At 44.4% G+C, this 27,808-nt stretch overlaps 1 protein-coding gene across 1 annotated transcript in view; it reads left to right on the top strand.

The window, feature by feature from the left end:
* Positions 1-27,808, top strand: part of NBAS (NBAS subunit of NRZ tethering complex) — an 854,371-nt gene that overhangs the window by 338,278 nt on the left and 488,285 nt on the right. The window contains exons 31-32 of the mRNA XM_069728113.1: positions 763-875; positions 23,858-23,971. Coding sequence (XP_069584214.1) covers positions 763-875; positions 23,858-23,971 — 227 coding nt within the window. The remainder of the gene's footprint in view (positions 1-762; positions 876-23,857; positions 23,972-27,808) is intronic.

Below are 27,808 nucleotides of genomic sequence, written 5' to 3'. Positions count from 1 at the left end.
CTGCTTCTCTGTTCTGGCTGTGAGCACAGCGGCCGGAAAGCAGAGCGGTGGTGTCACCGCTCTGCTTTCCGGCCGCTGTACTCACAGCCAGTACAGAGAAGCACAGCGCCGAGGACAGACAGCCGAAGGTAAGTATGAAGCGTTTGTTTTTTTTACTTTTAGGATGGTAACCAGGGTAAACATCGGGTAACTAAGCGCGGCCCTGCGCTTAGTAACCCGATGCTTACCCTGGTTACCGGCATCGTTGGTCGCTGGAGAGCTGTCTGTGTGACAGCTCTCCAGCGACCAAACACCGACGCTGCAGCGATCCGGATCGTTGTCTGGATCGCTGCAGCGTCGTTTAGTGTGAAGGTACCTTTAGCAATACGTTTACACACAGAGATAACGGGACATTTGCACAAGCTCACAGCCATGATTAAGGGATCGCCTCTGAAAGCTAAGAGGATGGTGGTTTTGCAAGATTTACAACAGCAGCATGTCAGAAGCTGAGAGGCAGAGAGAGTGAGCTGAGCAGATTTTTCCTGAAATGTACCTACTGCGCATGCATTCTCAGATAAGCAGTAGTGGCTGAGCTCCATGGAAACCAGCTGTACATTGTGCAAGATAAAAATTGTCATTCCAGGAGACTGAAAGCAGATAGAAAATACAAGTCCATAGCAAACGTGCTTGTTTTCATGCTAATTAAAACAGTTAAATAACGTTCGGAATATGTCTTTATTTCACACACTGAAGTGTAGTTATTTCTGGTATTCGCCCTTACAGGAGCTGCTTACAGCTGATTACAGACTGTCCTGATTCCATACAGGAAGAGCTGGACCTGATACGATCTCTGGGTTACCTGGAGGAGTTTGGGGTGAACATTTTGCCATTGCAAGGTAAGGACTTCCAGTAGAAATGTAACGTTGTTCTGGGTATAGAAGTTTTTCTTGTTAAATATGATACTTTTTATCACAATTTTACATGACACTCTGGTTTAAATTGAACCTCTCAGCTTGTTTTTACGTTTGGAAGTAGTGGTATCGCTCCATAGATGCTTGTTCCCCAAAATTGTCTTTTTTTTTTCATTTTGCAGAGGTCTGATGTCAGTCATGAGAAATCTAGTGTAGAAGTCATATGCAAATCAGACTGACAGAAGGAGTCCTCTCCCTCTGTCAAGCACCTTAGATGTAGCAGTCACCCTTCACCACATCCAGGGGGATATTGCCGAATCCCGCCATCAGTCCTTATTGGCCCCCGATCATTCCTTGCTCGATAAGGCCATATGCCGCAGCCTGTACATCAGGATTAAACAGTAATAGGCAGCACCTCAGAAAACGTCGCCTAAGTGGGAGCTGTGAGAATGATTTTCCCCGGTTCTTAAAATGTTAAAGAAAAAAGAAAAGCATATAAAGTACCATAAAATGGCACCTAAGTGCAAACATCTAGGCCTCATGCAGATCCATTAATCTAAAAATGATAAAAATCTGCGTGCTAGTATGCAAAGAGACCAAGTTAAAATATTTCTGTATGAAGGTCAAACACAAGGGCTTTCTCTGCTTGTATGAAAGTTGAAATGGCCCTGGATTTTCAAAAAACCTGATCTTATTTGATATTGTGATAAAAAAAAAAAAACTGTTGTCTCGCTTCCTCCCATAAAACCACCCCAAAGTGCCGGTGACTTAGTGTCTTAATTTCTTATAACCATGTAATCCGTGACCAGCTTCAAACACTCCAAGACTGGTTACAGGAAGTCGGGGCGGGGTTGTGTTTCTTCACAGGAAGTGGGGGCGGGGCTGCTTCTATTTACAGGAAGTGGGGCTGTCTTTCTGTACATGAAGTGGGGTGGGGCTGCTTTTATTTACAGGAAGTGGGGCGCGGGGCTGCTTTTATTTACAGGAAGTGGGGGCGGGGCTGCTTTTATTTACAGAAAGTGGGTTCGGGGCTGTCTTTCTGTACAGGAATTGGGGTGGGGCTGCTTCTATTTACAGAAAGTGGGGGTGAGGCGGTGTTTCTTTACAGGAAGTGAGGGGTGGGGCTGCTTCTGTTTGCAGGAAGTGGGGGTGGGGCGGTCTTTCTGTACAGGAAGGGGAGTGGGGCTGCTTCTCTTTACAGGACGTGGGGGTGGGGCAATTTTTCTGTACAGGAAGGGAGTTGAGCCTGCTTCTCTTTACAAGAAGTGGGGGCGGGGCTGCTTCTCTTTACAGGAAGTGGGGGTGAGGCGGTCTTTCTGTATAGGAAGGGGGTGAGCCTGCCTCTCTTTACAGGAAGTAGGGGCGGGGCTTTCTTTCTGTACAGGAAGGGGGTGAGCCTGCTTCTCTTTACAGGAAGTAGGGGCGGGGCTTTCTTTCTGTACAGGAAGGGGGTGAGCCTGCTTCTCTTTACAGGAAGTAGGGGCGGGGCTTTCTTTCTGTACAGGAAGGGGGTGGGTCTGCTTCTCTTTACAGGAAGTGGGGGCGGGGCTTTATTTCTGTGCAGAAAGTGGGAGTGGGGCTGCTACGATTTACAGGAAGTGGGGGTAGGGCTGTCTCTCTGTACATAAAGTGGGGGCAGGGCTTTTTTTACATACGTGAGGTCTTTATAGGAAGCAGATGGGTGGGATTTGTTGCTCTGTTTCCGCTTTTTCTATGTCAAACTGCTTAGAGACCTTACATAGAGGGGTATTTTTTTTATCTGGGTCATGTAAGTTACTGTACAATAGTAAGCGCTATACACAAAACCATAAAAGTGAGCTGGACTATAAACTGGTATATGTGCAAAGTGTAAGAGCGCGTTCACACTGTGGCTGTATCATCGATGAAACCCAAGAAAGAGACATAACTGAGCATATTCCCTGCATCAAGCAAACCTGTAGATGGTAATAGTACATGTAAATAACATAGGCTTCTTGGTTAATACTATTTTGCTTAAATGGCCACAAAAGCCATCCCACTGCAACAAGGTGTACCTTACCCAGGTGGGATGGCTTTTATGCTTTTTTTTTAATCAAAATGGTAATAGCCATGTCCCCTATGTTATTTAGAGGTACTTTTACCATTGTTTGATGTACTTGCTGTCAGGTGTGTGCTCTATTTTTCTTTTCTTGAGCTCTGAATAGTAGCTTCTATGCATACGGGTAACTGAGGGAACATAGTTCTGGGACCTATAGTGCTGGCCTGACAGAGGTACCAGTCATTCAATATTAGTGGATGGAAAGTTACAAAGCATGAATCAGGCAGTTCCTGGACATAGTAGGCAGTTTTACCTTATTGTGCGGGATGATGGCAGGAGGCCATGCTGTAGGTTTTGTAGCAGAAGACCACAGCGCTGTACGGCTTTTTATAGACCTTTTTCAGCTTCTCCATTATTCTCTATATCGCTGGTATCTATTGTGTTTTCATGGTGAGCTGCCAGTCAGCACCTTTTCCTGGTCGCTTCTGTGTCTCTTCTTACACACCGGTAATTTTCCTCCATTACTGTCCGACTCTCATTTAGCCTCCAGGTAACTTTATAAAAGGCTTTCACGTGAATCGTGCGTCTGGCGACATGGAAGCATCTGTAAGCATCGCTGGCGTCGGCCGTCCGGGGCTCAGCAGCTTGTTTTATAAGAGCCAAAGTGAATTTTCTCTATTCAAGCAAAGAAAATCCAGGGGGGGATCGTGTGTGTATAATGGCCGGACACTGAGAGATGAGGAGTCTGCTTGTGGGAAAGTCCACGGGAAAGCGCTCTCTGGTCACTGCATGGAACGCGGAAATCTGATTCATCATTGTAAAATGCCAAAAAATAACATAACATATATTATTACAGAAAACGGTAATCCAGGAATCCTAGAAATCCAGAAAACCTTATGGGAAAACTGGGAAAGTTCTAAACCCGGAACAGAAAAATGAACAACCCCATTATATAAGATGGCGCAGCATGTTGCTGTGGTAGTTGTTAGTTACTATTATTAATATTGTATTACTATTATTAATGATAATTATTACAGATAAAAATAATGTACCGTATATACTCGAATATAAGCCGACCCGAGTATAAGCCAACCCCCCTAATTTTACCATAAAAAACTGGGAAAACTTAATGACTCGAGTATAAGCCTAGGGTGGAAAATGCAGCAGCTACTGGTAAATGTCAAAAGTAAAAATAGATACCAATAAAAGTAAAATTAATTGAGACATCAGTAGGTTAAGTGTTTTTGAATATTCATATTGAATCAGGAGCCCCATATAATGCTCCATACAGTTTGATGTGCCCCATTAGATGCTCCATATTAAAATATGCCCCATATAATCCTGCATAAAGGGTAATAAGGGCCCCATAAGATGCTCCATACAGTCACTTGCCCCTTATAGTGCTGCACAAACGTTATGGCCCCATAAGATGCTCCATACAGTCACTTGCCCCATATGCTGTGGGTGCGATAAAAAAAAAAAATCACATACTCACCTCTCCTCGCTCAGGACCCCCGGCACTTTCAATATTCACCTGTACCTCGTTCAGGTGCGGCTCCGTCTTCAGCACTGACGTTCAGGCACTGACCATGTCATCGCGCCCTCTGACCTGAGCGTCACAGCCAGAGGACGTTGAAGACGGAGCCGCACCGGAACGAGGAGAGGTGAATATCGCGCAGCGCAGTTCTCCCCCTCCCTGTATACTCACCTGCTCCTGGCGCGGTGCAGTCCCTGCGGTGCAGTCCGCCATTTCTAGCTATTTTCTCTGTTTCAGCACCGACCCTTCGGGATAAATATTGTGTTTCATTTGTTTTTACAATTACACAATGATTCCAAACATTTGTTTTTTTTTTTTTTTTAGATTTCACCATTTACGTTTTGGGAAAAGAGGGACTTGAACCTTATTTTTTGTGAGTTTTGTTAAACATTTTCTTAAATGAAAAAACACAAAAAGAATTGTCCTAAAGACAAATTGGATATAATTCCACACCAAACATAAAAAAGGGGGTGGACAAAAGTATTGGCACCATTCAAAAAATCATGTGAGGCTTCTCTAATTTGTGTAATTAACAGCACCTGTAACTTACCTGTGGCACCGAACAGGTGTTGGCAATAACTAAATCACACTTGCAGCCTGTTGACATGGATTAAAGTTGACTCAACCTCTGTCTTGTGTCCTTGTGTGCATCACATTGAGCATGGAGAAAAGAAAGGAGACCAAAGAACTGTCTGAGAACTTGAGAAACCAAATTGTGAGGAAGCATGAGCAATCTCAAGGCTACAAGTCCATCTCCAAAGACCTGAATGTTCCTGTGTCTACCGTGCGCAGTGTCATCAAGAAGTGTAAAGCCCATGGCACTGTGGCTAACCTCCCTAGATGTGGACGGAAAAGAAAAATTGACAAGAGATATCAACGCAAGATTGTGCGGATGTTGGATAAAGAACCTCGAATAACATCCAAACAAGTTCAAGCTGCCCTGCAATCCGAGGGTACAACAGTGTCAACCCGTACTATCCGTCGGTGTCTGAATGAAAAGGGACTGTATGGTAGGAGACCCAGGAAGACCCCACTTCTTACCGCGAGACATAAAAAAGCCAGGCTGGAGTTTGCCAAAACTTACCTGAAAAAGCCTAAAACGTTTTGGAAGAATGTTCTCTGGTCAGATGAGACAAAAGTAGAGCTTTTTGGGCAAAGGCATCAACATAGAGTTTACAGGAGAAAAAAAGAGGCATTAAAAAAAAAAAGAACACGGTCCCTACAGTCAAACATGGTGGAGGTTCCCTGATGTTTTGGGGTTGCTTTGCTGCCTCTGGCACTGGACTGCTTGACCGTGTGCATGGCATTATGAAGTCTGAAGACTACCAACAAATATTGCAGCATAATATAGGGCCCAGTGTGAGAAAGCTGGGTCTCCCTCAGAGGTCATGGGTCTTCCAGCAGGACAATGACCCAAAACACACTTCAAAAAGCACTAGAAAATGGTTTGAGAGAAAGCACTGGAGACATCTAAGGTGGCCAACAATGAGTCCAGACCTGAATCCCATAGAACACCTGTGGAGAGATCTAAAAATGGCAGTTTGGAGAAGGCACCCTTCAAATATCAGGGACCTGGAGCAGTTTGCCAAAGAAGAATGGTCTAAAATTCCAGCAGAGCATTGTAAGAAACTCATTGATGGTGACCGGAAGTGGTTGGTCGCAGTTATTTTGGCTAAAGGTTGTGCAACCAAGTATTAGGCTAAGGGTGCCAATACTTTTGTCTGGCCCATTTTTGGAGTTTTGTGTGAAATGATCAATGTTTTGCTTTTTGCTTCATTCTCTTTTGTGTTTTTTCATTTAAGACAAATTAAATGAAGATAATACCACCAAAGAATTTGTGTTTGCAATCATTTTCAGGAAGAAACTGAGTATTATCTGACAGAATTGCAGGGGTGTCAATACTTTTGGCCATAATCGAAGTATAAAAAGGACAGCGCCACACCAGGAAGTGACAGACAGTAACTTTCTTTATTCTGCCTCCTGCGGCGACGTTTCGGTCCGTGGACCTTTTTCAAGCACAGTACAATCCCAATTCAACCACCATTTTATACCATTAGACACACCCACATGGTTAACCCACAACCAATGGGAGTGCCCTGACATCATAGAAAAAACAACAATATTACAAACATTATACAAAACAATAAAAACAGTATACAATGCGAAACAACCCATAACCAACATCCCCATACACAGGAAAATCCCCCTTGATCGCTCTCCATATCATTAAACACTCCATAGATCACATATAATAATAATAATCTTTATTTTTATATAGCGCTAACATATTCCGCAGTGCTTTACAGTTTGCACACATTATCATCACTGTCCCTGATGGGGCTCACAATCTAGAATCCCTATCAGTATGTCTTTGGAATGTGGGAGGAAACCGGAGTACCCGGAGGAAACCCACGCAAACACGGAGAGAACATACAAACTCTTTGCAGATGTTGTCCTTGGTGGGGTTTGAACCCAGGACTCCAGCGCTGCAAGGCTGCTGTGCTATCCACTGCGCCACCGTGCTGCCCATATAAACACTCCCGGCTACATAGATGTAAACATACCACCCCATCCAATAGAATACATGCATCGGTGGTTGCCATGGCTCCATAAGTGTGCCCAGGGTAAGCTCTGCTCAATCAGAAAACAGCGCCGGCCACATGTGACCGCACCGTACCTGACATGCAGCGCCCATCCCCGCACAGACTCACGGGTGGTGTGGGTGTGTCTAATGGTATAAAATGGTGGTTGAATTGGGATTGTACTGTGCTTGAAAAAGGTCCACGGACCAAAACGTCGCTGCAGGAGGCAGAATAAAGAAAGTTACTGTCACTTCCTGGTGTGGCGCTGTCCTTTTTATACTTCGATTGTGGACTCTCTTGCTGGGACGGACCCCCTTGTGTGGACGAGCGCCCTGATGTCCATGGAGACAGTGTCAGTATTGGGTGCGGTCTAACACATTTGTTGAATACTTTTGGCCATGACTGTATTATATTAGTAGCGCCCTCTTAGTATCCCCATGGTGCTATACTAGTGCCTGCAGTTATAACTCCAAAGTGCAACCATTAAAGGGAATCTGTCCCCAGGTTTCTGCTCCTCATCTGAGATCAGCATAATGTAGGGGCGGAGGCCCTGATTCCAGCCATACGTCACTTAGTTTACTGGGCGCAGCAGTTGTGACACAGTTTTTATACATAGCATGTATCAGAGCTGAAAAGCTTCCCCCACCCACACCAAGCTCTCTATGTGCATTGTCTATTGATAATGAGCTGCTTATCAGTGACGGAGGCGGGGTTGGACCACCTGGAATGTGGACTGTAGTCCAGGCAGTGATAATCTCCTGCTGAAAAAAACAGTTAGTATTGAAACTGCACTGGTGGCGAATGATTTATACAAATTAGCTGGACTAGTTTGCATCTGAGACCTAATCCTCTAATAATAATCTCCTCCTGATAAAACACTGATTGTATTAAATCAACAGCACACAGTCTAATAAGTGACACATCCTTGGAATCAGAGTGTCCACCCCTACATTATGCTGCTGACAGATTACCTTTAAATAGGACCTTTCACTGGATTTTTTTTTTTTATCAATTTAAACTGTTTACTTTCTCCAATTTTCCAAGCTTCCGTTCCAAAGTTATGCCTCCCGGTGATGATACATATTTTTACCTTGAAGCAGCTGGGCGTATACAACAGAATTTTTTCTCCTCTGTCATTGGCCATTCTAGACAGGGCCACACCCATTATCAAGTTCTGTGGTATACGCCCATTTGTTTAAAGCGTAAGTTTGTGCCGTAACTTTGGAACAAAGGGTCACAGAAGAAAAAGAGAAAACCTGTCCCAGAATCGGGGACTAGCACCAACTAGAAAAGGTGCTCAGTTAAAGATTACGGTCATTTTAGTTTTTTTGCTTTCATTAATACACAAAATAATAAACGACGTAATATATCTAAACAGAAAAATTCTTTCTCCTCTTGGACCGATTGATTATTCTCAGAATTCTCAATTCACGGGAACAATCTGCCCTTATTAAATGCAGATCTTCCCATTACTGAGAGAGATGACCGTTGGTGCTCATAAAGTTCTATGGAGAACTTGCCGCAGAATGTCTCTGGCTCCTAGCTCCTTTATCCATAGAGTTTTAGAAGCACCAACTGTCGGTTATCAATGTCAAAGCCTGCCTTTTCCATCAATTGTGAGTGATTGATCAGTCCATGAATGGAAAGAAGCAGCTTTTTCTCATAAGATATAGTGCAATTATGTTTTTATGTTATCTTTTTTACTATTGATTTATGAAATTAAAATGACCATTACTCCTTAAAATTAAAAAAAAAAAAAAAAAAAAATCCTGCAAGAGGTCCTCGTTATAGGGGTTTTCTGAACATCCATGGTTGGAATTGTAAGATTTTTGTAAAAACAAGCAGTTTTGTCATTTACTTATTAAAAGTTCTCTTTGTTTTCTCGAACGGTTCGCTGCATATTGCCTGGGTTACCGGCCAACGCTGCAGTCTAGCAGCCGTCCTCTAATGATGCGGCGTGGAAGCTGCCTCACTGAGCAGCTGTGGAGAGCTGCATCAAAATGTCAATCGATCAGGAGCCCACTGCCCCCTGCTGGGCGCTGGGAGGCAGTAAGCGGTGCGCTCCTGAAGAACGATAACTGTGCTTCGGATCAGCCCTCCTAAGCCTATATATGCTCCGTCTATATGCTGGCTGTAGAAGGAGTTATCTGAGAATACGTCAGTGAGCCCAGTCTGACAATGAGTTGGTAAATTTTATACCTCTTTCCGAGCTGCGCTCTGCTGATTTATGGTCCATTAAAGTTCATCTGAACTTTGTGGTCATAAGTTAGGTGATAGCAGCTCACAAAAAGACAGACAAGCGTTCCTGACTCTTCTGTTAAACACGCTAATAGATGGATTCTTATAGAACTCATTCTGCAGGCATACTGTGCAAAAAAAATGCGGAAAAATCAATTGAAAAATTGTAGTTATGTCCTAAATAGTGGTAATTTCCTTAAGGCTAGGGTCACACGGCTATATTTTCTCTCATCTGAGACAACGAGGTAAACTCAGAATAGAAATAGACAGCGCTCCATCCAGATGTATAGATCAAAAACCAGTGAATTTATTCAGCCATGATAGCAACGTTTTGACCCCAGTGGGTCTTTGTCAAGCATGCAATACAGTGCCTGGGTTCGGCTTTAAATAGGGTGTATGCCACGCAGGGCACCAATCCCCATCCAGCCGCCCATTACCAAATAATCAATGTAAATATATATCAAAACAGACATCAAACTACATAAAGTTAAAAGCCCCCAACCGCCCATACTAGCACAATAAAGGGCAGATGATTATTGTCCACCAGATCCTAGAAAACTGCAGTAATCACAATAGTTTGTAAACAAACCAGTTCCGGCTTCAGTGTTGTCATGGTAGCGTCCTCCAATCACCGTCCACATAGTATAGCGTGTCCATAGAGAGAACCAATAGCTGTCCAGCTTCTTCTAACGTTATGTCTCTTCTCCACGCCAATCATTGACTCCCATATAGCCGAAGACCGTACCTCCCACCAATGTAATACCCCCTACCATAGCCCAGAGTATGATGCGTCATCGATTCATTGATTGGTACTCCATACCGCATCGTCAGAGGCGCGCAGGCGCACCACCGCCCGGTACTCCACACCGCATCGTCAGAGGCGCGCAGGCGCACCACCGCCCGGTACTCCACACCGCATCGTCAGAGGCGCGCAGGCGCACCACCGCCCGGCACTCCACATCGCATCACCAGAGGCGCGCAGGCGCATCACCGCCTAGAGCCGCCTCCGTCACAAACCTGTGACACGAGCCAATCCATGGCAGTGAGCGCCGCACACCCACCCAATGACGCAAGTAGGAGCCCACAAGCGCTGGTTGCCCAGCAACCACCAACTATAGCCGTGACTCCTGAAGTGTATCCATACTCATACCGGACCAATGATGTTACAATCATTAAAGAAAAAAGAGGGTTATCACAGGGAAAACTACACTATAAAATAGCATATATTACCCATCACTAGATGAATAAACCACCCATATCATACACGGTACACGGACACAGCAAAGAACACACACCATGCCCACATAACAAAATCAATATAGGTATGTTACAGGCCATCAACCATATAGTGTAAAGGTACGAAAAATACACAAAATAAAGAAAATTCTTATACAAAAACATACAGAAATATACAAGAAACATCATCCATTACGAAGGGTACCACAGTACATACAGCTACACAGCCGAAGGGCATAAGGAGGGGAGATGGACGTAAACCAACATCCTATGCGTATCCCATACAACGCTTAGTTATATTCCGTCCTCCTGACAGACGACTGTGGCACATAAACTCAGTGTGGGGTTGGAAAATAAATGTCTCCATCTTCTCTATTCTATGAGACTGAAAATCGGATTGCACTCAGATGTCATCCGAGCGCAGTGCAATAGTTTCCATGGAGTCATTGACTTGCATGGCCAAGTGCGATGTGAAAATCTGATGAAAATCAAACATGCTGCAATTATTTTTTTTTTCTCTGGACAGAGTTTGCCAAAAAAAAAAAAAAAAATATCTGGCATGTGCACGGCCCCATAGAATTACATTAACCCCGGTGTGCTCCGATGATTTGCTGGATCTCCCTAGTAACAGAAATACAGTTGTCTGCCATAATGTTGTATTTCTTTAAGGCCACGTTCACACGTTCAGTATTTTATATCCGTATTTGTTAGCCAAAGCCAGGTGAGGAGCAATCCGAGGCCTCACAAGCTCTGCCGGAGTCACCGTACGAGGGACCATATCTGTGCATCAGAGGCCCAGAGGAGGAGTAACCGGGTTTATCAGGTTTCAGCACGGTGTCCATCTTTGTAAGGAGTTTTTAGAGCAGACACTGTGCGGATAGTGTTCTCAAAATCTTCTGGTTCTGCTTCAAAAACTCTGCGTTTGTATACCCCAATGGCCGATGAGGAGTTAGTGGAGCAGAGATGCTCAAAAAATCTCTGCAAAAAGGCTCTGACTGCACATAGCCAATGAGGAAGAAAGGCGCTTTATTTTGTCTCATCGAAAATAATCTAACCTGCAATGGAGACTCTAAAGAAAGCCATCGCCTCAGGTGTCAAAAAGTGTAAGGCTATGTGCACACGCTGCAGATTTTGCTGCGGATCCGCAGCGGTTTTCCATGAGTTTACAGTACCATGTTAACCTATGGGAAATGAAATCCGCAGTGCACATGCTGCGGAAAAAACCGCGCGGAAATGCAGCGGTTTACATTCCGCAGCATGTCAATTCTTCGTGCGGATTCCACTGTGGTTTTACACCTGCTCCAATAGAAAACTGCAGGTGTAAACCCGCAGTGGAATCCACAGTAGAAACCGCGATAAATCCGCAGGAAAAACCGCAGCGGTTTTGCACTGCGGTTTTTCCAAATCCACTGTGGGAAAAATCCGCAGTCCTCCCCAATACGTGTGCACATACCCTAATATTGCCCTGATTACTGGCGCCGCCCTTCTGGCCGTATGTACTCCTCTCTCTTTCCTCCATTTCTGATGTTCCCCTCTGTCCTCACGGTTCCTCGCCTCGTCTCCCTGATATACGGCCTTCCATCTCCGCTGTACTTTATACCCCGCGAAGTGCACCTTCCAGATGGAGCTTTTTCCGCATCTACTTACAGCAGAGGTAAAACATTTCCCAGAACGTCGTGAATATAAAGACGTCACTTTCTCGTCTGCTGTATTCATTGCAGTCTAAATCTTTTTTTTTTTTATATCTTTTTATATAAGGAACCCAAACTATGGAGAAGACCCTCAGTATTATGTAGCGGGTCCATTATTCCAGCGCTTCCTGCTGTGGTTTTGTGGGGTCGTTTGCCTCCCCATTAGGGGCTGCGCATTGAGACATGAAGCTCTCTGTGAGATAAAGCGGCATTGCCAGTAGGTAGCTGTGCACGTGTCACTAATGGCCTCCTCGCAGGGAAAGGTCGTCAGTCCCGTGGAGAGCTCTCGCTAGCGGAGCCACACTGCAACATTTACAGGCTGATTGCTGTGTGGCTTCTTCTGGAAATTGCTGGTATTTTATAGAGCGCGGCTCACATTGCAAGGAACGGCAAAGTCCAAACAGAGAGCGGAGATTGTGTTGGGGAAAGACTGCTGGGAGCTGTGCGCCTGCCTGCGATCAGTGCGTTAGGACCATGTCTTCTTTTCTCTATAGATTCCTTGACTCTGGGTTGGATGCATTGTCTAATGGGGTCCTATGGTAGTCTAAAACTGTGCTCCTGCCTTCTTCTTTTGCCATGATTTACACTTCAGCTTTGCAAAAACTCGTTACAGAAAAGTTAAAATGAAGACGAGCTATTAATCTGGGAATGTGTTCATTCCCCACAGTCGGGAGTCACCCAGTGAACGAGCAGAACGCCCTACGTTGGGTGCTATGGTTTCCATGGCCATTTTTAGGTGAGCCTGTGGAGGTTGTTAATGGACCACCAGTAGGGCTTACTGGCCCGTTAGAGAGTCTGATAATCAGCAATCGTTAATACCATGATTATGTGCCTATAGAGCATCATGTTATCGGCAACATATGGGTTTACACGGAGGGATGTGCTGATAACTGTGCTCTCTGCAGTAGCCAATAACTATATCAGAAAAATATGCCGACATAGAGCCTATAACCTCAGATATGCCATAGAAATAGAAGGTATATATTACAGTATCAGCGACTAGAGCACTCAGTAGCTGGAATGGTGGTCACAGCTTGCCCCTCTTGTAACACTAATGATTGTGCTTGCCTCAGTGTAATGCCTGCATTTTTCTGTGATCACTTAAAGGGAATCTGTCAGCATTTTTTTTCTATGTAATCTGAGAGCAGCATGATGTAGGGGCAGTGAGCCTGATTCCAGCAATGTGTGACTTACAGGGCTGCTTGGTGCAGTTCTGATAGATTCCATGTTTTCTCTCCTGTTAGGCTATGTGCACACGTTCAGGATTTCTTGCAGAAATTTCCTGTGCAAAACTGGACATTTTTTGCAAGTAATCCGCATGCGTTTTTACCGCATTTTTTTGTGCGTTTTTTGTGGATTTTTCCGCAATGCGTTTTTTTCGTGGAAAAAAACGCATTATGTGCACAAAAATTGCAGTATGCATTCTAAATGATGGGATGCATAATGTATGGTTTTTTTTCGCGTTTTCATAGCGAAAGAACGCGAAAGATCTGCAACGTGTGCACACAGCCTAAGGCCAGTCTCACACGTCCAGATAATTCCGGTACCGGAATTATCCGTGTCAGTGTGATTTCCGTGAACATCAGTGTGGCACACGTTCGGCAGCCGTGTGCCAACTGGGTACCACACGGACAGCGCAGGAGACAGCGCTTCAAGTAAGCGCTGTCCCCTGCATCTGGTGCTGAAGCCGCCATTCATATCTTCTTTCCAGCAGCGTTTGCTAGCTAGAAGATATGAAAAATCCTTTTTTTTTCTTTTTTGTTTCTTCGTGTTTAAAATAAAGATCCCTGTCCCCACCCCTCTCCCACCCCCTGTGCCCCCCCTCCCCCGCTGTTAATAAAATACTCACCCGCCTCCCTCGCAGCGTCCTGTCCTCGCCGCACCTTCTCCTGTATGAGCAGTCACGTGGGGCCGCCCATTACAGTCATGAATATGTGGCTCCACCCCTCCATCCAGCAGCCCAAGCAAAGCTTTATGGGCAGCAATGCGCCACCTTATAACAAACGCTATAAATGTGTTGCGGGAAATAGGCAAATAAATATACTTTACTTCCAGAACCGCACGCTTAATCTGCACGCAAGAACAATGAGCCTCTCTGGAGAGGGGCAGACCCCGGAGGATATGGAGAGAAGTGGCTGCACGTTGTTCCATGGTGAACTTGGTTACCTCGGGCAACTTCCCCGTCTGCCTTTTGTTCTTCGCCGCCGTTTTGCATACTGATGACTTATTAGAGGCGCGCACACTCCAGCGCTTAATGTAGCTTTCATTATCTCCTTCTCCGAGTGCACCGCTCCGTGTTAAGCATCTGTATTCCCCCCCCCGCTCTCCATTATTGTCTGTCTGGAACATCTGCTCCTGCGCTCTATGTTTTTCCAATTGTGATAAATGTCTACACTTCTACTTTGTGAATCCTGATTGTCTGGAAACCTGACAAGCGATTGCCCGGCAGCGTTAACATGTGCCGGAATCTCTGGCAGCCAAGCCGGCTCTCCGGGCTTCTCTCGAAAGAAAAGCGCAGCCGCAGTCAGGTGTTTTTGTGTTCCTGTCCGGGGCGCTGGTATCTCGCACAGTTGGCAGCTCTTCTCGCTTCAACGTATTGATTGAAATGTTTACTCATCACCTCTGCGGCCGGCAACGCTCGAAGCCAGGAGAAAGCTAACACCCACCACGGCGAGATGAATACCGAGCTGGCCCTAGAATGGTTGACTACTTTCTGCATAAACATGGATGCACGAGTGTTCCTCCTCTTCTTTCTTTTCTTCCTCTTAAGATGCAAAGTATTTTTTTTTTAAGCTGCATAGAAATCATCGAGAAAGACTGAGTTTTTTTGGAGGCCATGAGTATGGCTACCAATGATATGATATACACTACTCACAAAAAGTTGGGAATATTTGGCTTTTGGGTGATATTTGTTTAGTCACCAACATCGTTGGTGGTCATCATTTCTGCTCAGCGTGAATCAACTTTCATCAGTGAGGAGCACTGAGGCCCCCTGGTCCCTCATCCAACGGAGATGCTCCCTGGACTATACTAGATGGTGACGCCTGTGCCTGGTGGGGTTATCCGGTACCTTGCAGGTCGTCTAGCATGTAGACCTCACTGATGGAAACAGTTTTGAATGGTCGGACGTGACTCTTGGGTTCCCCTCACCTCCCTTACATGTGCCTGGAGTTGTGTGACATTCATCATCGAGTTCCGAAGAGCATTGTTCACAGTGAAGCGGTCATCAGTGTGTGGGATGTGGCCAAAAGATGTCCTCTTCTGTCTTTCTATATCTCTGTTACAATCTGCTGACGATTGTGATGCTCTAAGCTCAGTGGCCGCTTCCGTCTGAGGACATCCTGGTGATCAATTGTTAGGTGTTGTCTTGGTCTTACGATGTCAAAATGTGAAGAGCATGATAAGGAGGACCGTTTAATACTAATTCTAATTGAACCCATAAATTAATTGGGTGATTCATGGATCAAACACCTGTTGTGAATTTTGCCATTCGGCTCCTTGTTAGATAGGATAGAACAGGTGGCCAAGTGCTTCCAGAAGTTTAGAGACTATCATGTTAAGTTCTCCTGAAAAGGTTAGAGGGCATTTTAGGTTCATCCTGAAACTTCACTCGAAAGCCAAATATCCGTAACTTTTTGACTATTTGTGAGTAGTGTATACTCCATGTTTGAGGAATGTGTGATGTCCGGCCTGAAGGAGACCGTCACAGACCCAATAGGGAAATAAACTAAAGCAAAAAGTTTGAGTAGGAAATCATGGAGATTGCCCTAAAAAAAAAAAAAGAGAGAAGGCTCATAACGAGGAAACGTTGCCAGAAGAGGACTGAGTTTAAGAAGAAATGAGTAAGCAGCCAGCAGATGAGGCTCCATCTGGACACCTACATTAGTGACTTGATGGTTGTAAACGAGATGCCACATTCAGCCGCCTCCTTAATATGAACAATGGAGGTTGACTTTTTTTTGTGCCGCTTGGGTCCTGCATTGGCAAGTGATGCTAGACTTGCCAATTCATGTACATACTTAAATTGCTTTGTTTATGTCCTTATTTTCACTTCTAGCCAGGACCGAGAGAAAGGGGGGACATGAACAATGCAACCTGTGTATGCCTCCTTATATCAGACATAGTGGGGTAACACTGCCCTCCTGAGGGCTTGTGAAACTAAAAATGATTGTTATCGTTATATTATCATTATTATTTAATGACTAGATGGTGGCCTGATTCTAACGCATCGGGTATTCTAGAATACGTATGTATGTATATATATAGCAGCCACATAGTATATAGCACAGGCCACGTAATATATAGGAGCCATGTAGTATATAGCAGACAAATACTACGTGGCTTGTGTTATATACTATGTGGCTGCTATATACATACATATATACATACATACATACATACATATTGTAGAATACCTGATGCGTTAATACAGGCCACGCAATATATAACAGTGGCCACGCAGTATATAACACAGCCCAAATAGTATATAACACAACCCACACAGTATATAGCAGCCACGCAGTATATAACACAGGCAACGTAGTATATAACACAGGCCATGCAGTATATAACAGTGGCCACATAATATATAGCACAGGCCACGCAGTACATAACACAGCCCACATAGTATCTAACACTGGCCACGTAGTATATAGCAGCCACGCGGTATATAACACTGCCCACGTAGTATATAACACTGCCCACGTAGTATATAGCAGCCACGCTGTATATAACACAGCCCACGCGCTGTATAACACTGCCCACGTGGTATATAGCAGTGTGGGCACATATCAGTGTTAAAAAAAGATAATTAAAACGAAAAAGTTATATACTCAACCCCTGGGATCCAGCGAAGCTGTCCCTATGCGCGCGGCTGCCGCCATCTTCCGTTCCCAGGATGCATTGCGAACTTACCCAGTTGACTTAGCGGTCTCGCGAGACCACTAAGTCTTCTGGGTAATTTCGCAAAGCATCTCTGGTAACGGAAGATGGCGGCAGCCGCGAGCGCATCGTTGGACTATGAAGGATGAGTATAGCAGGTTTTTTTTTTTATTATTATTATTTTTAACATTAGATCTTTTTACTATTGACGCTGCATAGGCAGCATCAATAGTAAAAAGTTGGAGACACACAGGGTTAATAGCAGCGGTAACGTTACCCGTGGCATAGCGCGGTATGTTACCGCTGGCATTAACCCTGTGTGAGCGGTGAGTGGAGGGGAGTATGCGGTCTCCGGGCACTGACTGCGGGGAGTATGGAGCGGGCGCCGGGCACTGACTGTGGGGAGTATGGAGCAGGCCCCGGGCACTGACTGCAGGGGAGTGGGGAGGGACTAATCAGACTGTGCCCGTCGCTGATTGGTCACGGCAGCCATGAAAGGCAGCTGGCGAGACCAATCAGCGACGCGGGATTTCCGTGACAGAAGTTGCAGACAGAAAGACGGAAGTACCCCTTAAACAAATATATATATATATATACAAGAATTCCTTCCCTGCTGGTTTGCACGCTTCCTGCCACAGGGAGTGTGGCGTTCAACGGAGAGGCATGTGGGAGCCGAAAGAGGCGGCTCTTGTGACTGACGCTCCGGCTTAGTATAAAGACCATTCCCATCACTAACCTAAATGCAGTAGATGGAAAGAGGTGGTATATACAGTAATAGATGAGGTATATGCAGTAATAGATGAGGCGGTATATGCAGTAATAGATGAGGCGGTATATGCAGTAATAGATGAGGCGGTATATGCAGTAATAGATGAGGCGGTATAAGCAGTAATAGATGAGGCGGTATATGCAGTAATAGATGAGGCGGTATATGCAGTAATAGATTAGGCGGTATATGCAGTAATATATGAGGCGGTATATGCAGTAATAGATGAGGCGGTATATGCAGTAATAGATGAGGCGGTATAAGCAGTAATAGATGAGGCGGTATATGCAGTAATAGATGAGGCGGTATATGCAGTAATAGATTAGGCGGTATATGCAGTAATATATGAGGCGGTATATGCAGTAATAGATGAGGCGGTATATGCAGTAATATATGAGGCGGTATATGCAGTAATAGATGAGGCGGTATATGCAGTAATAGATGAGGCGGTATAAGCAGTAATAGATGAGGCGGTATATGCAGTAATAGATGAGGCGGTATATGCAGTAATAGATGAGGCGGTATAAGCAGTAATAGATGAGGCGGTATATGCAGTAATAGATGAGGCGGTATATGCAGTAATAGATTAGGCGGTATATGCAGTAATATATGAGGCGGTATATGCAGTAATAGATGAGGCGGTATATGCAGTAATAGATGAGGCGGTATATGCAGTAATAGATGAGGCGGTATATGCAGTAATAGATGAGGCGGTATATGCAGTAATAGATGAGGCGGTATATGCAGTAATAGATGAGGCGGTATATGCAGTAATAGATGAGGCGGTATATGCAGTAATAGATGAGGCGGTATATGCAGTAATAGATGAGGCGGTATATGCAGTAATAGATGAGGCGTTATATGCAGTAATAGATGAGGCGTTATATGCAGTAATAGATGAGGCGGTATATGCAGTAATAGATGAGGCGTTATATGCAGTAATAAATGAGGCGTTATATGCAGTAATAGATGAGGCGGTATATGCAGTAATAGATGAGGCGGTATATGCAGAAATATATAAGAGGCGGTATATACAGTAATAGATGAGGCGGTATATACAGTAATAGATGAGGCGGTATATGCAGAAATATATAAGAGGCGGTATATACAGTAATAGATGAGGCGGTATATGCAGTAATAGATGAGGCGTTATATGCAGAAATATATAAGAGGCGGTATATACAGTAATAGATGAGGCGGTATATGCAGTAATAGATGAGGCGGTATATGCAGTAATAGATGAGGCGGTATATGCAGTAATAGATGAGGCGGTATATGCAGTAATAGATGAGGCGGTATATACAGTAATAGATGAGGCGGTATATGCAGTAATAGATGAGGCGGTATATGCAGTAATAGATGAGGCGGTATATGCAGTAATAGATGAGGCGGTATATGCAGTAATAGATGAGGCGGTATATACAGTAATAGATGAGGCGGTATATGCAGTAATAGATGAGGCGGTATATGCAGTAATAGATGCGGCGGTATATGCAGTAATAGATGAGGCGTTATATGCAGTAATAGATGAGGCGGTATATGCAGTAATAGATGAGGCAGTATATGCAGTAATAGATGAGGCGGTATATGCAGTAATAGATGAGGCGGTATATGCAGTAATAGATGAGGCGGTATATGCAGTAATAGATGAGGCGGTATATGCAGTAATAGATGCGGCGGTATATGCAGTAATAGATGAGGCGTTATATGCAGTAATAGTTGAGGCAGTATATGCAGTAATATATAAGAGGCGGTATATACAGTAATAGATGAGGCGGTATATGCAGTAATAGATGAGGCGGTATATGCAGTAATAGATGCGGCGGTATATGCAGTAATAGATGAGGCGTTATATGCAGTAATAGTTGAGGCAGTATATGCAGTAATATATAAGAGGCGGTATATGCAGTAATAGATGAGGCGGTATATGCAGTAATAGATGAGGCGGTATATGCAGTAATAGATGAGGCGGTATATGCAGTAATAGATGAGGCGGTATATGCAGTAATAGATGAGGCGGTATATGCAGTAATAGATGAGGCGGTATATGCAGTAATAGATGAGGCGGTATATGCAGTAATATGTAAGAGGCGGTATATGCAGTAATAGATGAGGCGGTATATGCAGTAATAGATGAGGCGGTATATGCAGTAATAGATGAGGCGGTATATGCAGTAATATGTAAGAGGCGGTATATGCAGTAATAGATGAGGCAGTATATGCAGTAATAGATGAGGCGGTATATGCAGTAATAGATGAGGCGGTATATGCAGTAATAGATGAGGCGGTATATGCAGTAATAGATGAGGCGGTATATGCAGTAATAGATGAGGCGGTATATGCAGTAATATGTAAGAGGCGGTATATGCAGTAATAGATGAGGCGGTATATACAGTAATATGTAAGAGGCGGTATATGCAGTAATAGATGAGGCGGTATATGCAGTAATAGATGAGGCGGTATATGCAGTAATAGATGAGGCGGTATATGCAGTAATATATAAGAGGTGGTATATGCAGTAATAGATGAGGCGGTATATGCAGTAATAGATGAGGCGGTATATGCAGTAATATATAAGAGGCGGTATATGCAGTAATAGATGAGGCGGTATATGCAGTAATAGATGAGGCGGTATATGCAGTAATAGATGAGGCGGTATATGCAGTAATAGATGAGGCGGTATATGCAGTAATAGATGAGGCGGTATATGCAGTAATAGATGAGGCGGTATATGCAGTAATAGATGAGGCGGTATATGCAGTAATAGATGAGGCGGTATATACAGTAATATGTAAGAGGCGGTATATGCAGTAATAGATGAGGCGGTATATGGAGTAATAGATGAGGCGGTATATGCAGTAATAGATGAGGCGGTATATGCAGTAATATATAAGAGGTGGTATATGCAGTAATAGATGAGGCGGTATATGCAGTAATAGATGAGGCGGTATATGCAGTAATAGATGAGGCGGTATATGCAGTAATAGATTAGGCGGTATATGCAGTAATAGATGAGGCGGTATATGCAGTAATAGATGAGGCGGTATATACAGTAATATATAAGAGGTGGTATATGCAGTAATAGATGAGGCGGTATATGCAGTAATAGATGAGGCGGTATATGCAGTAATATATAAGAGGTGGTATATGCAGTAATAGATGAGGCGGTATATGCAGTAATAGATGAGGCGGTATATGCAGTAATAGATGAGGCGGTATATGCAGTAATATATGAGGCGGTATATGCAGTAATAGATGAGGCGGTATATGCAGTAATAGATGAGGCGGTATATGCAGTAATAGATGAGGCGGTATATGCAGTAATATATAAGAGGTGGTATATGCAGTAATAGATGAGGCGGTATATGCAGTAATAGATGAGGCGGTATATGCAGTAATAGATGAGGCGGTATATGCAGTAATAGATGAGGCGGTATATGCAGTAATAGATGAGGCGGTATATGCAGTAATAGATGAGGCGGTATATGCAGTAATAGATGAGGCGGTATATGCAGTAATATGTAAGAGGCGGTATATGCAGTAATAGATGAGGCGGTATATGCAGTAATAGATGAGGCGGTATATGCAGTAATAGATGAGGCGGTATATGCAGTAATAGATGAGGCGGTATATGCAGTAATAGATGAGGCGGTATATGCAGTAATAGATGAGGCGGTATATGCAGTAATATGTAAGAGGCGGTATATGCAGTAATAGATGAGGCGGTATATACAGTAATATGTAAGAGGCGGTATATGCAGTAATATGTGAGAGGCGGTATATGCTATAATTGTGAGGAAACGTTCCTTTGTGACCACTAATTGTTTATTTTCGTCCTTCCTTCTGATTGATGACGTGATAGCTGCTAATGAACACATTCATCTCCCTCCTCCACACACAGTATCACCTGATTTTGGTTATAATTGTATCTGATTGTTGCCAGATGTGGACCAATGTCTATGGCCGTGTCCCAGGCTGGCCTAAGTGATCAGTCCAGGGACTGTGCCTGTGCCCAATGCCAGGGGCCGGTATATAACACAGGTTCTCTAGTTGATGTTATGTAATGGAAACCCTAATTACAGAAAGCGAATAAACAATAAAGCCATTCTTCCCTTAATCTCCCGTTTCTTTCATCACATTTGTTCTCATGTTACAAATAAAAAAGTGAAAAATATTTTAAGAAATCTTGGCATGTCTCAGTAGATCAGCCATGTCTCCCTGTTTCATCACTGACCTGTGGCTGAAAGACCTCAGTCTGCAGCAGGAGCCTCCCCCCTCCTGCTCTTTTTTTTGTTGTTGCAGTAAGTCAGTACATAGTTTGTCCCTTTGGAGAGGAATAGAACTCTAGTGCTACCAAGTGGATTCAGCATTACAAAAAGTCAATATTAACCCTTCAGCTAGCCTGGCCACATGACTTGGATAACGGCAATACTAGATATTCTATTTGCAGACACGTGTTTCGGGGTGTTGCTCCTCCTCAGTGCAGAGCAAGACGTCTGGTTTGATTATATAAGAGGCCTCTGACTGAGGTCTAAGGGGTAAAGTCTCTCCATGTGGAAAGTGACATGCCAGTGTTTGGAGAATTCTAGGCCTTGCATCGCTCCTCTGGGAAATTAAATATGCAAATTACCTCTTCAGGTAGGAAGCGGACTAGAACTCTAGTGCCACCTACTGGAAGAGAAAAAATGGATCGGCTGTCGAAATGGAGCGTCAGCTTTTTATCCAGACATTATCTGCTGGGGGCCCAATACACAAAAGGCTGAGCAGCCGATATCCACTGGCTCCGCTGGTGTGACTTTGTCCATGTGATAAGTGTTGTCCGCGCTCTCACTTGTCAGATGGCTATCCACATGGGTACTTGTCTGAGCCGAACTTTCCTGTGTTTTCTACAAGGAGAGGAGAGAGGGCCACCGCCAAACACTTCTGCCACCGGCCTATCCCCCACAAAGACATAATTATCGGCTAGTGAAGCTCCAGCAGCACAGCCATTCTCCCCTACAGATGGTATCGGAGAACAGAGGAGGGCGCCCCATACTTATCATGGCTCGCTCAGCCAGCTTTCCTCTATTGTGGATGAGGTTTTTTTTTTTTTTTTTTTAGAAAAGTGATGAGGGCAACGAGATTTCTTGTTTATTTTATTCTTTCATTTCATTTCTTTGTTTTGTGTTCTTTAAAGCGAACCTGGGATCTGATATGGCCTGTCACTCCAGGGCAGCATGTATCCGACAGTAGTGGGTGGAAGGAGCTCAGCTTGCCTCCAGTGTAGCATGTCCCCGCCCGTTGCCCTGAAATGACAGTTCCCTCTCTGTTTTCATATATAGGGAGAGATCTATCACTCAAGGGCTACTGGCAGGGAGTAGCTGCCAGGTACCCGCTTGTCCAACTAGTCACCAGCGGGGCTTCTCCCTGCATGCTGCCCCGCAGTGACAGTTCCCTCTCTTTGCATATATAGGGAGAGATCTATCAATCAAGGGCTACTGGCCGGGAGAAGCCGCCGGGGACCCGCTTGTCCGACTAGTCACCAGTGGGGCTTCTTCCTGCATGCTGCCCCAGAGTGACCGTTCCCGCTCTGCGTGCATGTATAGGGAGAGATCTATCACTCAAGGGCAACTGGCGGGGAGTAGCTGCCAGATGCCCGCTTGTCCGACTAGTCACCAGTGCGGGCCCACTTCCCCGTAGTGACAGTTCTCTGCATGCATACATATTGAGAGATCTATCCCTCAGGGGCAGCGGGCAGGCCTGGACCCACTTGTCTGACTAGTGACCAGTGCAGCTTCTCCCTGCCTGCTGCCCCGGAGTGACAGTTCGCTCTTCAGGCCATGCAGCTGTCATTACACAGTATATGAGCTTTGTCTGGACTGCTCCTTTAATATTTGTAAGTGCCTTTTAAGCTTTCCTCTGCTGTTTGTCTTGATCTGTTTTACAGCTCTATTGTCCTGCTCCTTATGATAGTCAGACATTAGTAATTAGTCCCTGTAGGGACTGTGCGTAACTTGTCTTCTGTTTTCTGTCCCCGCAGTGCGACTGTGCTCCAGCCGCCTCAGCCTCATCAAGAAGTGTATTTCTCAGTCCCCGACCAGCTACAAGCAGTCAGCGAAACTGCTGGCACTGGCTCATCTGCTGAGAGTTGCAGGTAAATCCTTCCAATCCTTCACCTGCGATATCTTACTGGATGTGTAACACTCGGGAGCTGGGGGATAATTATGGCATGTGCGGTGTCCCAGCAGTGTGACGTTTTCGGAGGATCTATAGTAAAGAGCTGCTGAAATAAGGGAAACTGTTCATACAGTGACTGTAGCAGCCATTGTAAAGTATCCAATGTTCTGTGGTGCCGGATTCCCCTTGGTGCTGCGGGCCCCATCCCTCCCGTCCTATAGGGCCAGTGTTTGCGATGATGTTAGTCAGTATCTGACACATTTATGCATATGAGTGTATTTTAGAGCTAAAAAATCATTTTTTTATTTGGTTTTCATAAAAAATGTTGCACTGTTTGGGTTTTACATGTTATTTTTTGGCACATTCAACTTTCATACCGTTCGTGATCATAAATTATCAGCAAAAGACAGATAAAAAAAAATTATAAGTTGCCCGTCAAACACTCTTAGCGTGCTCACTGACTGATTCTCAGTTAACTCATTCTGCAGCCAGTACAACACGGAAGCTGCAGAATGCACACTGTACACATTTGTTTTAATGAAATCCAATTCTAAAAATTATTATTAGCCCCAATTACATGCTAATAAGTAAAAATAAGATATCCACAATGGTGGGGACTAACCCCTTTAAGACACCGTAAGGCTATGTGCAAACGTTCAGGATTTCTTGCAGAAATTTCCTCAGCAAAACAGGACATTTTGTGCAAGAAATCCTCATGCGTTTTTACCGTGTTTTTACTGCGTTTTTGGTGCATTTTTTTTGCAAATTTTTCCGGAGGTTCCTAATGCAATAATATAGTGGGAAATCTGCAAAAAATCAGCAAAATTAATGAACATGCTGCGTTTTTTACCACAATGCTTTTTTTTCGCGGAAAAAACGCATCATGTGCACAAAAATTGCAGAATGCATTCTAAATGATGGGATGCATAATGTATGCTTTTTTTTTGCGTTTTTATAATGGAAAAAATGCGAAAAATCTGCAACGTGTGCACACAGCCTAATAATTTTCTACAGCAGCCACTATAGAGAGCTGATGAGCCGACTGTATACGGTTTGTGCATTGAACTCGATGATGAAATAGTTTGCTGTTAGCTCCTGAGCGCCCTCTAATGGTGACCGGTTAGAATTTTGTCATTTAAAATATTATGTACCCGTATATACTCGTGTATAAGCCGAGTTTTTCAGCACATTTTTTTGTTCTAAAAAGGCCCCCTCTCCCCCCTCAGCTTATACATGAGTCACGGTACAGAAAGTCGGAGGGGGAGGTTGGGTGGCGGAGCAGCGGGTGCCAGGAGCTGTCGCACACATCATACTTACCTGAGCGCCCTCTGTGCTGCTGGCACTGCATCTCGCTCCAGCGCCTGCCTGCAGCTCTTCCTGTGATCAGCGGTCACGTGGTACCGCTCATTAAGGTGATGAATATGGACGCGACTCCACTCTCATAGGCGTAGAGCACATATTCATCACTTTAATGAGCGGTACCACGTGACCGCTGAGCACAGGAAGAACTGCAGGCAGGCGCTGGAACGAGATGCAGTGCCAACACCCAGGGCGCACAGATAGGTGAGTATGATGTTTTGTTTTTTTCAATGGGAAACATGCACACAGGGAGGATAAGGAGGCATGCATACAGGGATGGAACGGGTGAGGCATTCATACCAGAACAGGGATGGGGGAGGCGTGCATACAGGGACTGAACGGGGCGGGGAGGCATTCAGACAGGGACGGAACTGGGGAGGCATGCATACAGGGGAGAAACGGGGAGGCATGCACACAGGGGCAAAACGGGGGGGGACCATGCAGACAGGGAGGCATTCATACCAGGACAGGGACGGGGAGGCGTTCATACCAGGACAGGAACGGGGAGGCGTTCATACCAGGACAGGGACCAAGGGACAATGCATACCCAGTTTTCCATGGCAAAAGTAGGTGCCTCGGCTTATACTCGGGTCGGCTTATACTCGGGTCGGCTTATACTCTAGTATATACAGTATTTTTTACCCTGGTGTAAATGCCACTGTTCTCCTGAATCTGGTGTAGTTTTTATTTTGTTACTCTGCCTCTCTATTATTGAGATACTACTTTCTCCTCCCTATATGTAAATACAGTCTGCTTAGCTAAGTGGGTGTGGTCTTCGATTAATTTTTTGTGGCCATGCCCATTTGGCTAAAAAATATATAAAAATATTAAATTTATGTACAGGGAGCTGGGGGCTATATTTCAGGAATGGAGAGGCGCAGGAACTAAAAAAAACAACATTGCTGGATTCAGGAGAACACCATTGACACCAGGTGAAAATATCATGGCAAGTGACAGATCCTTGTCAATCTAAAGAACCCCCTTGCCTGACTCCTTAAAGATGATTCATCGTCTTCACTTTAGATTTCAGAATCAATAGTACAGCTGAAAATAAGAATCTCTGTAATGCATCTTATCATAGAGATCTGACTCTTTCTCCGCCAGGACTGGTCGCTCATTCTCAAAATTCTCCATTCACCGGTAAAATCTGTATTCAGTGAAGACACATTGTTCCATTACTGAGCTAGGAGACACGTTACCACTGATTAGATACTGTGCAGCGGGGAGGAAGAGGGCGACGAGAGAGGCAGAGCTCCTCCATCCTTCCTAGCAGTGTCTCCTACCTCACTGATGTCTTCACTGAATACTGATTTTACCCCAAAATGAGATCTAAGGGGTAATGTTTCTCTTTATGGAGAGTAGTAAGCCAAGCCTGGCATGTCAGAGTGAGGAGACTTTTATAACCCATGAATTAAATGTCCAAATTGTCTCTTCACAGAGGAAGAGGACTAGAACTTTCTCTTTTCCAAAATAAAACTTTTTTTGGTGAGGTTTTCCTTTTTTATAGGTACCATTTTGGGCTATATATGGTTAATTTCAGTTCTTATTCATATTCTAATTTTTCCACAAATTTTATTATTTATTGCCTGGAAAATCTGAGGCGCTCAACTGCCGGGATCGGGTTTCTCTATATAAAGATATATTGGCACATAGATTCTGCTCTTCAACTTTCTGGATGAATGGGCAAGAATTCCCAAAGACACCTTCTAAAATAAAAGTGAAAAAAAAAAATGTTTCTCAGAAGAGTGCAAGCTGTTATGGGTCAAAGAGGTGACCAACTCTATATTAAAGGGGTTGTCCACTCTATTTATCTGCAGACTGTGAAATCCTCACAGTGCACGCTGTTGGTATTCTCTGGCACGGGGATGTGACTGCATTTTGCATACTTTGGGCCACATTCCGACTAGTCGTGTCCAGCCGTGCACGTCTAGTTGGCATGTTACCGCATGTATGAAAATCGCATACTTGTGATAATCCAGCCTGGCATCAGAGAATCCTGACAGCCGCTAAAACCAACATAGAATGACTGCAGACTTGTACCCCAAGCCTGGACAACGCCTTTAATGTGTTTTTTTTTTTTTTTTGTTTTTGCCTTGTTCTATCCTATTTTTGTTCTCGAAGACCAAGACACAGTTACAAACGGTTAAATACAGATTGCTGTGCCGGCATTGACTTCTCAGTGTCCGCGTCGTGCACATCGATAGACTGCGTCAGCGCTCAATCAGCGAGCAAGTGGTGCCTGAAGAATTCGCTTACAGCATTGCAGGAAAGTGGCCCGTATAATAGCAGTAAATAAATAATGGCGCCAGACGCACAGAAAGACTCTAACAACTGGTGATTCTGTCTCTGGCTTCGGCACGCCGGCACATTTCTCTTCCCAATATTGCATTTGTATTTCACACTGCTCACACACAGGCCTAACGGGAGCGTTGTCAGGCTTATTGCACCAGTGCCT

Source organism: Ranitomeya imitator, chromosome 5 (genome assembly GCF_032444005.1).
Source record: "Ranitomeya imitator isolate aRanImi1 chromosome 5, aRanImi1.pri, whole genome shotgun sequence".
NCBI classification, from domain to species: Eukaryota; Metazoa; Chordata; class Amphibia; order Anura; family Dendrobatidae; genus Ranitomeya; species Ranitomeya imitator.
The sequence above is the reverse complement of the archived record's forward strand: the minus strand, read 5'-3'. Positions and strand labels throughout refer to the sequence as shown.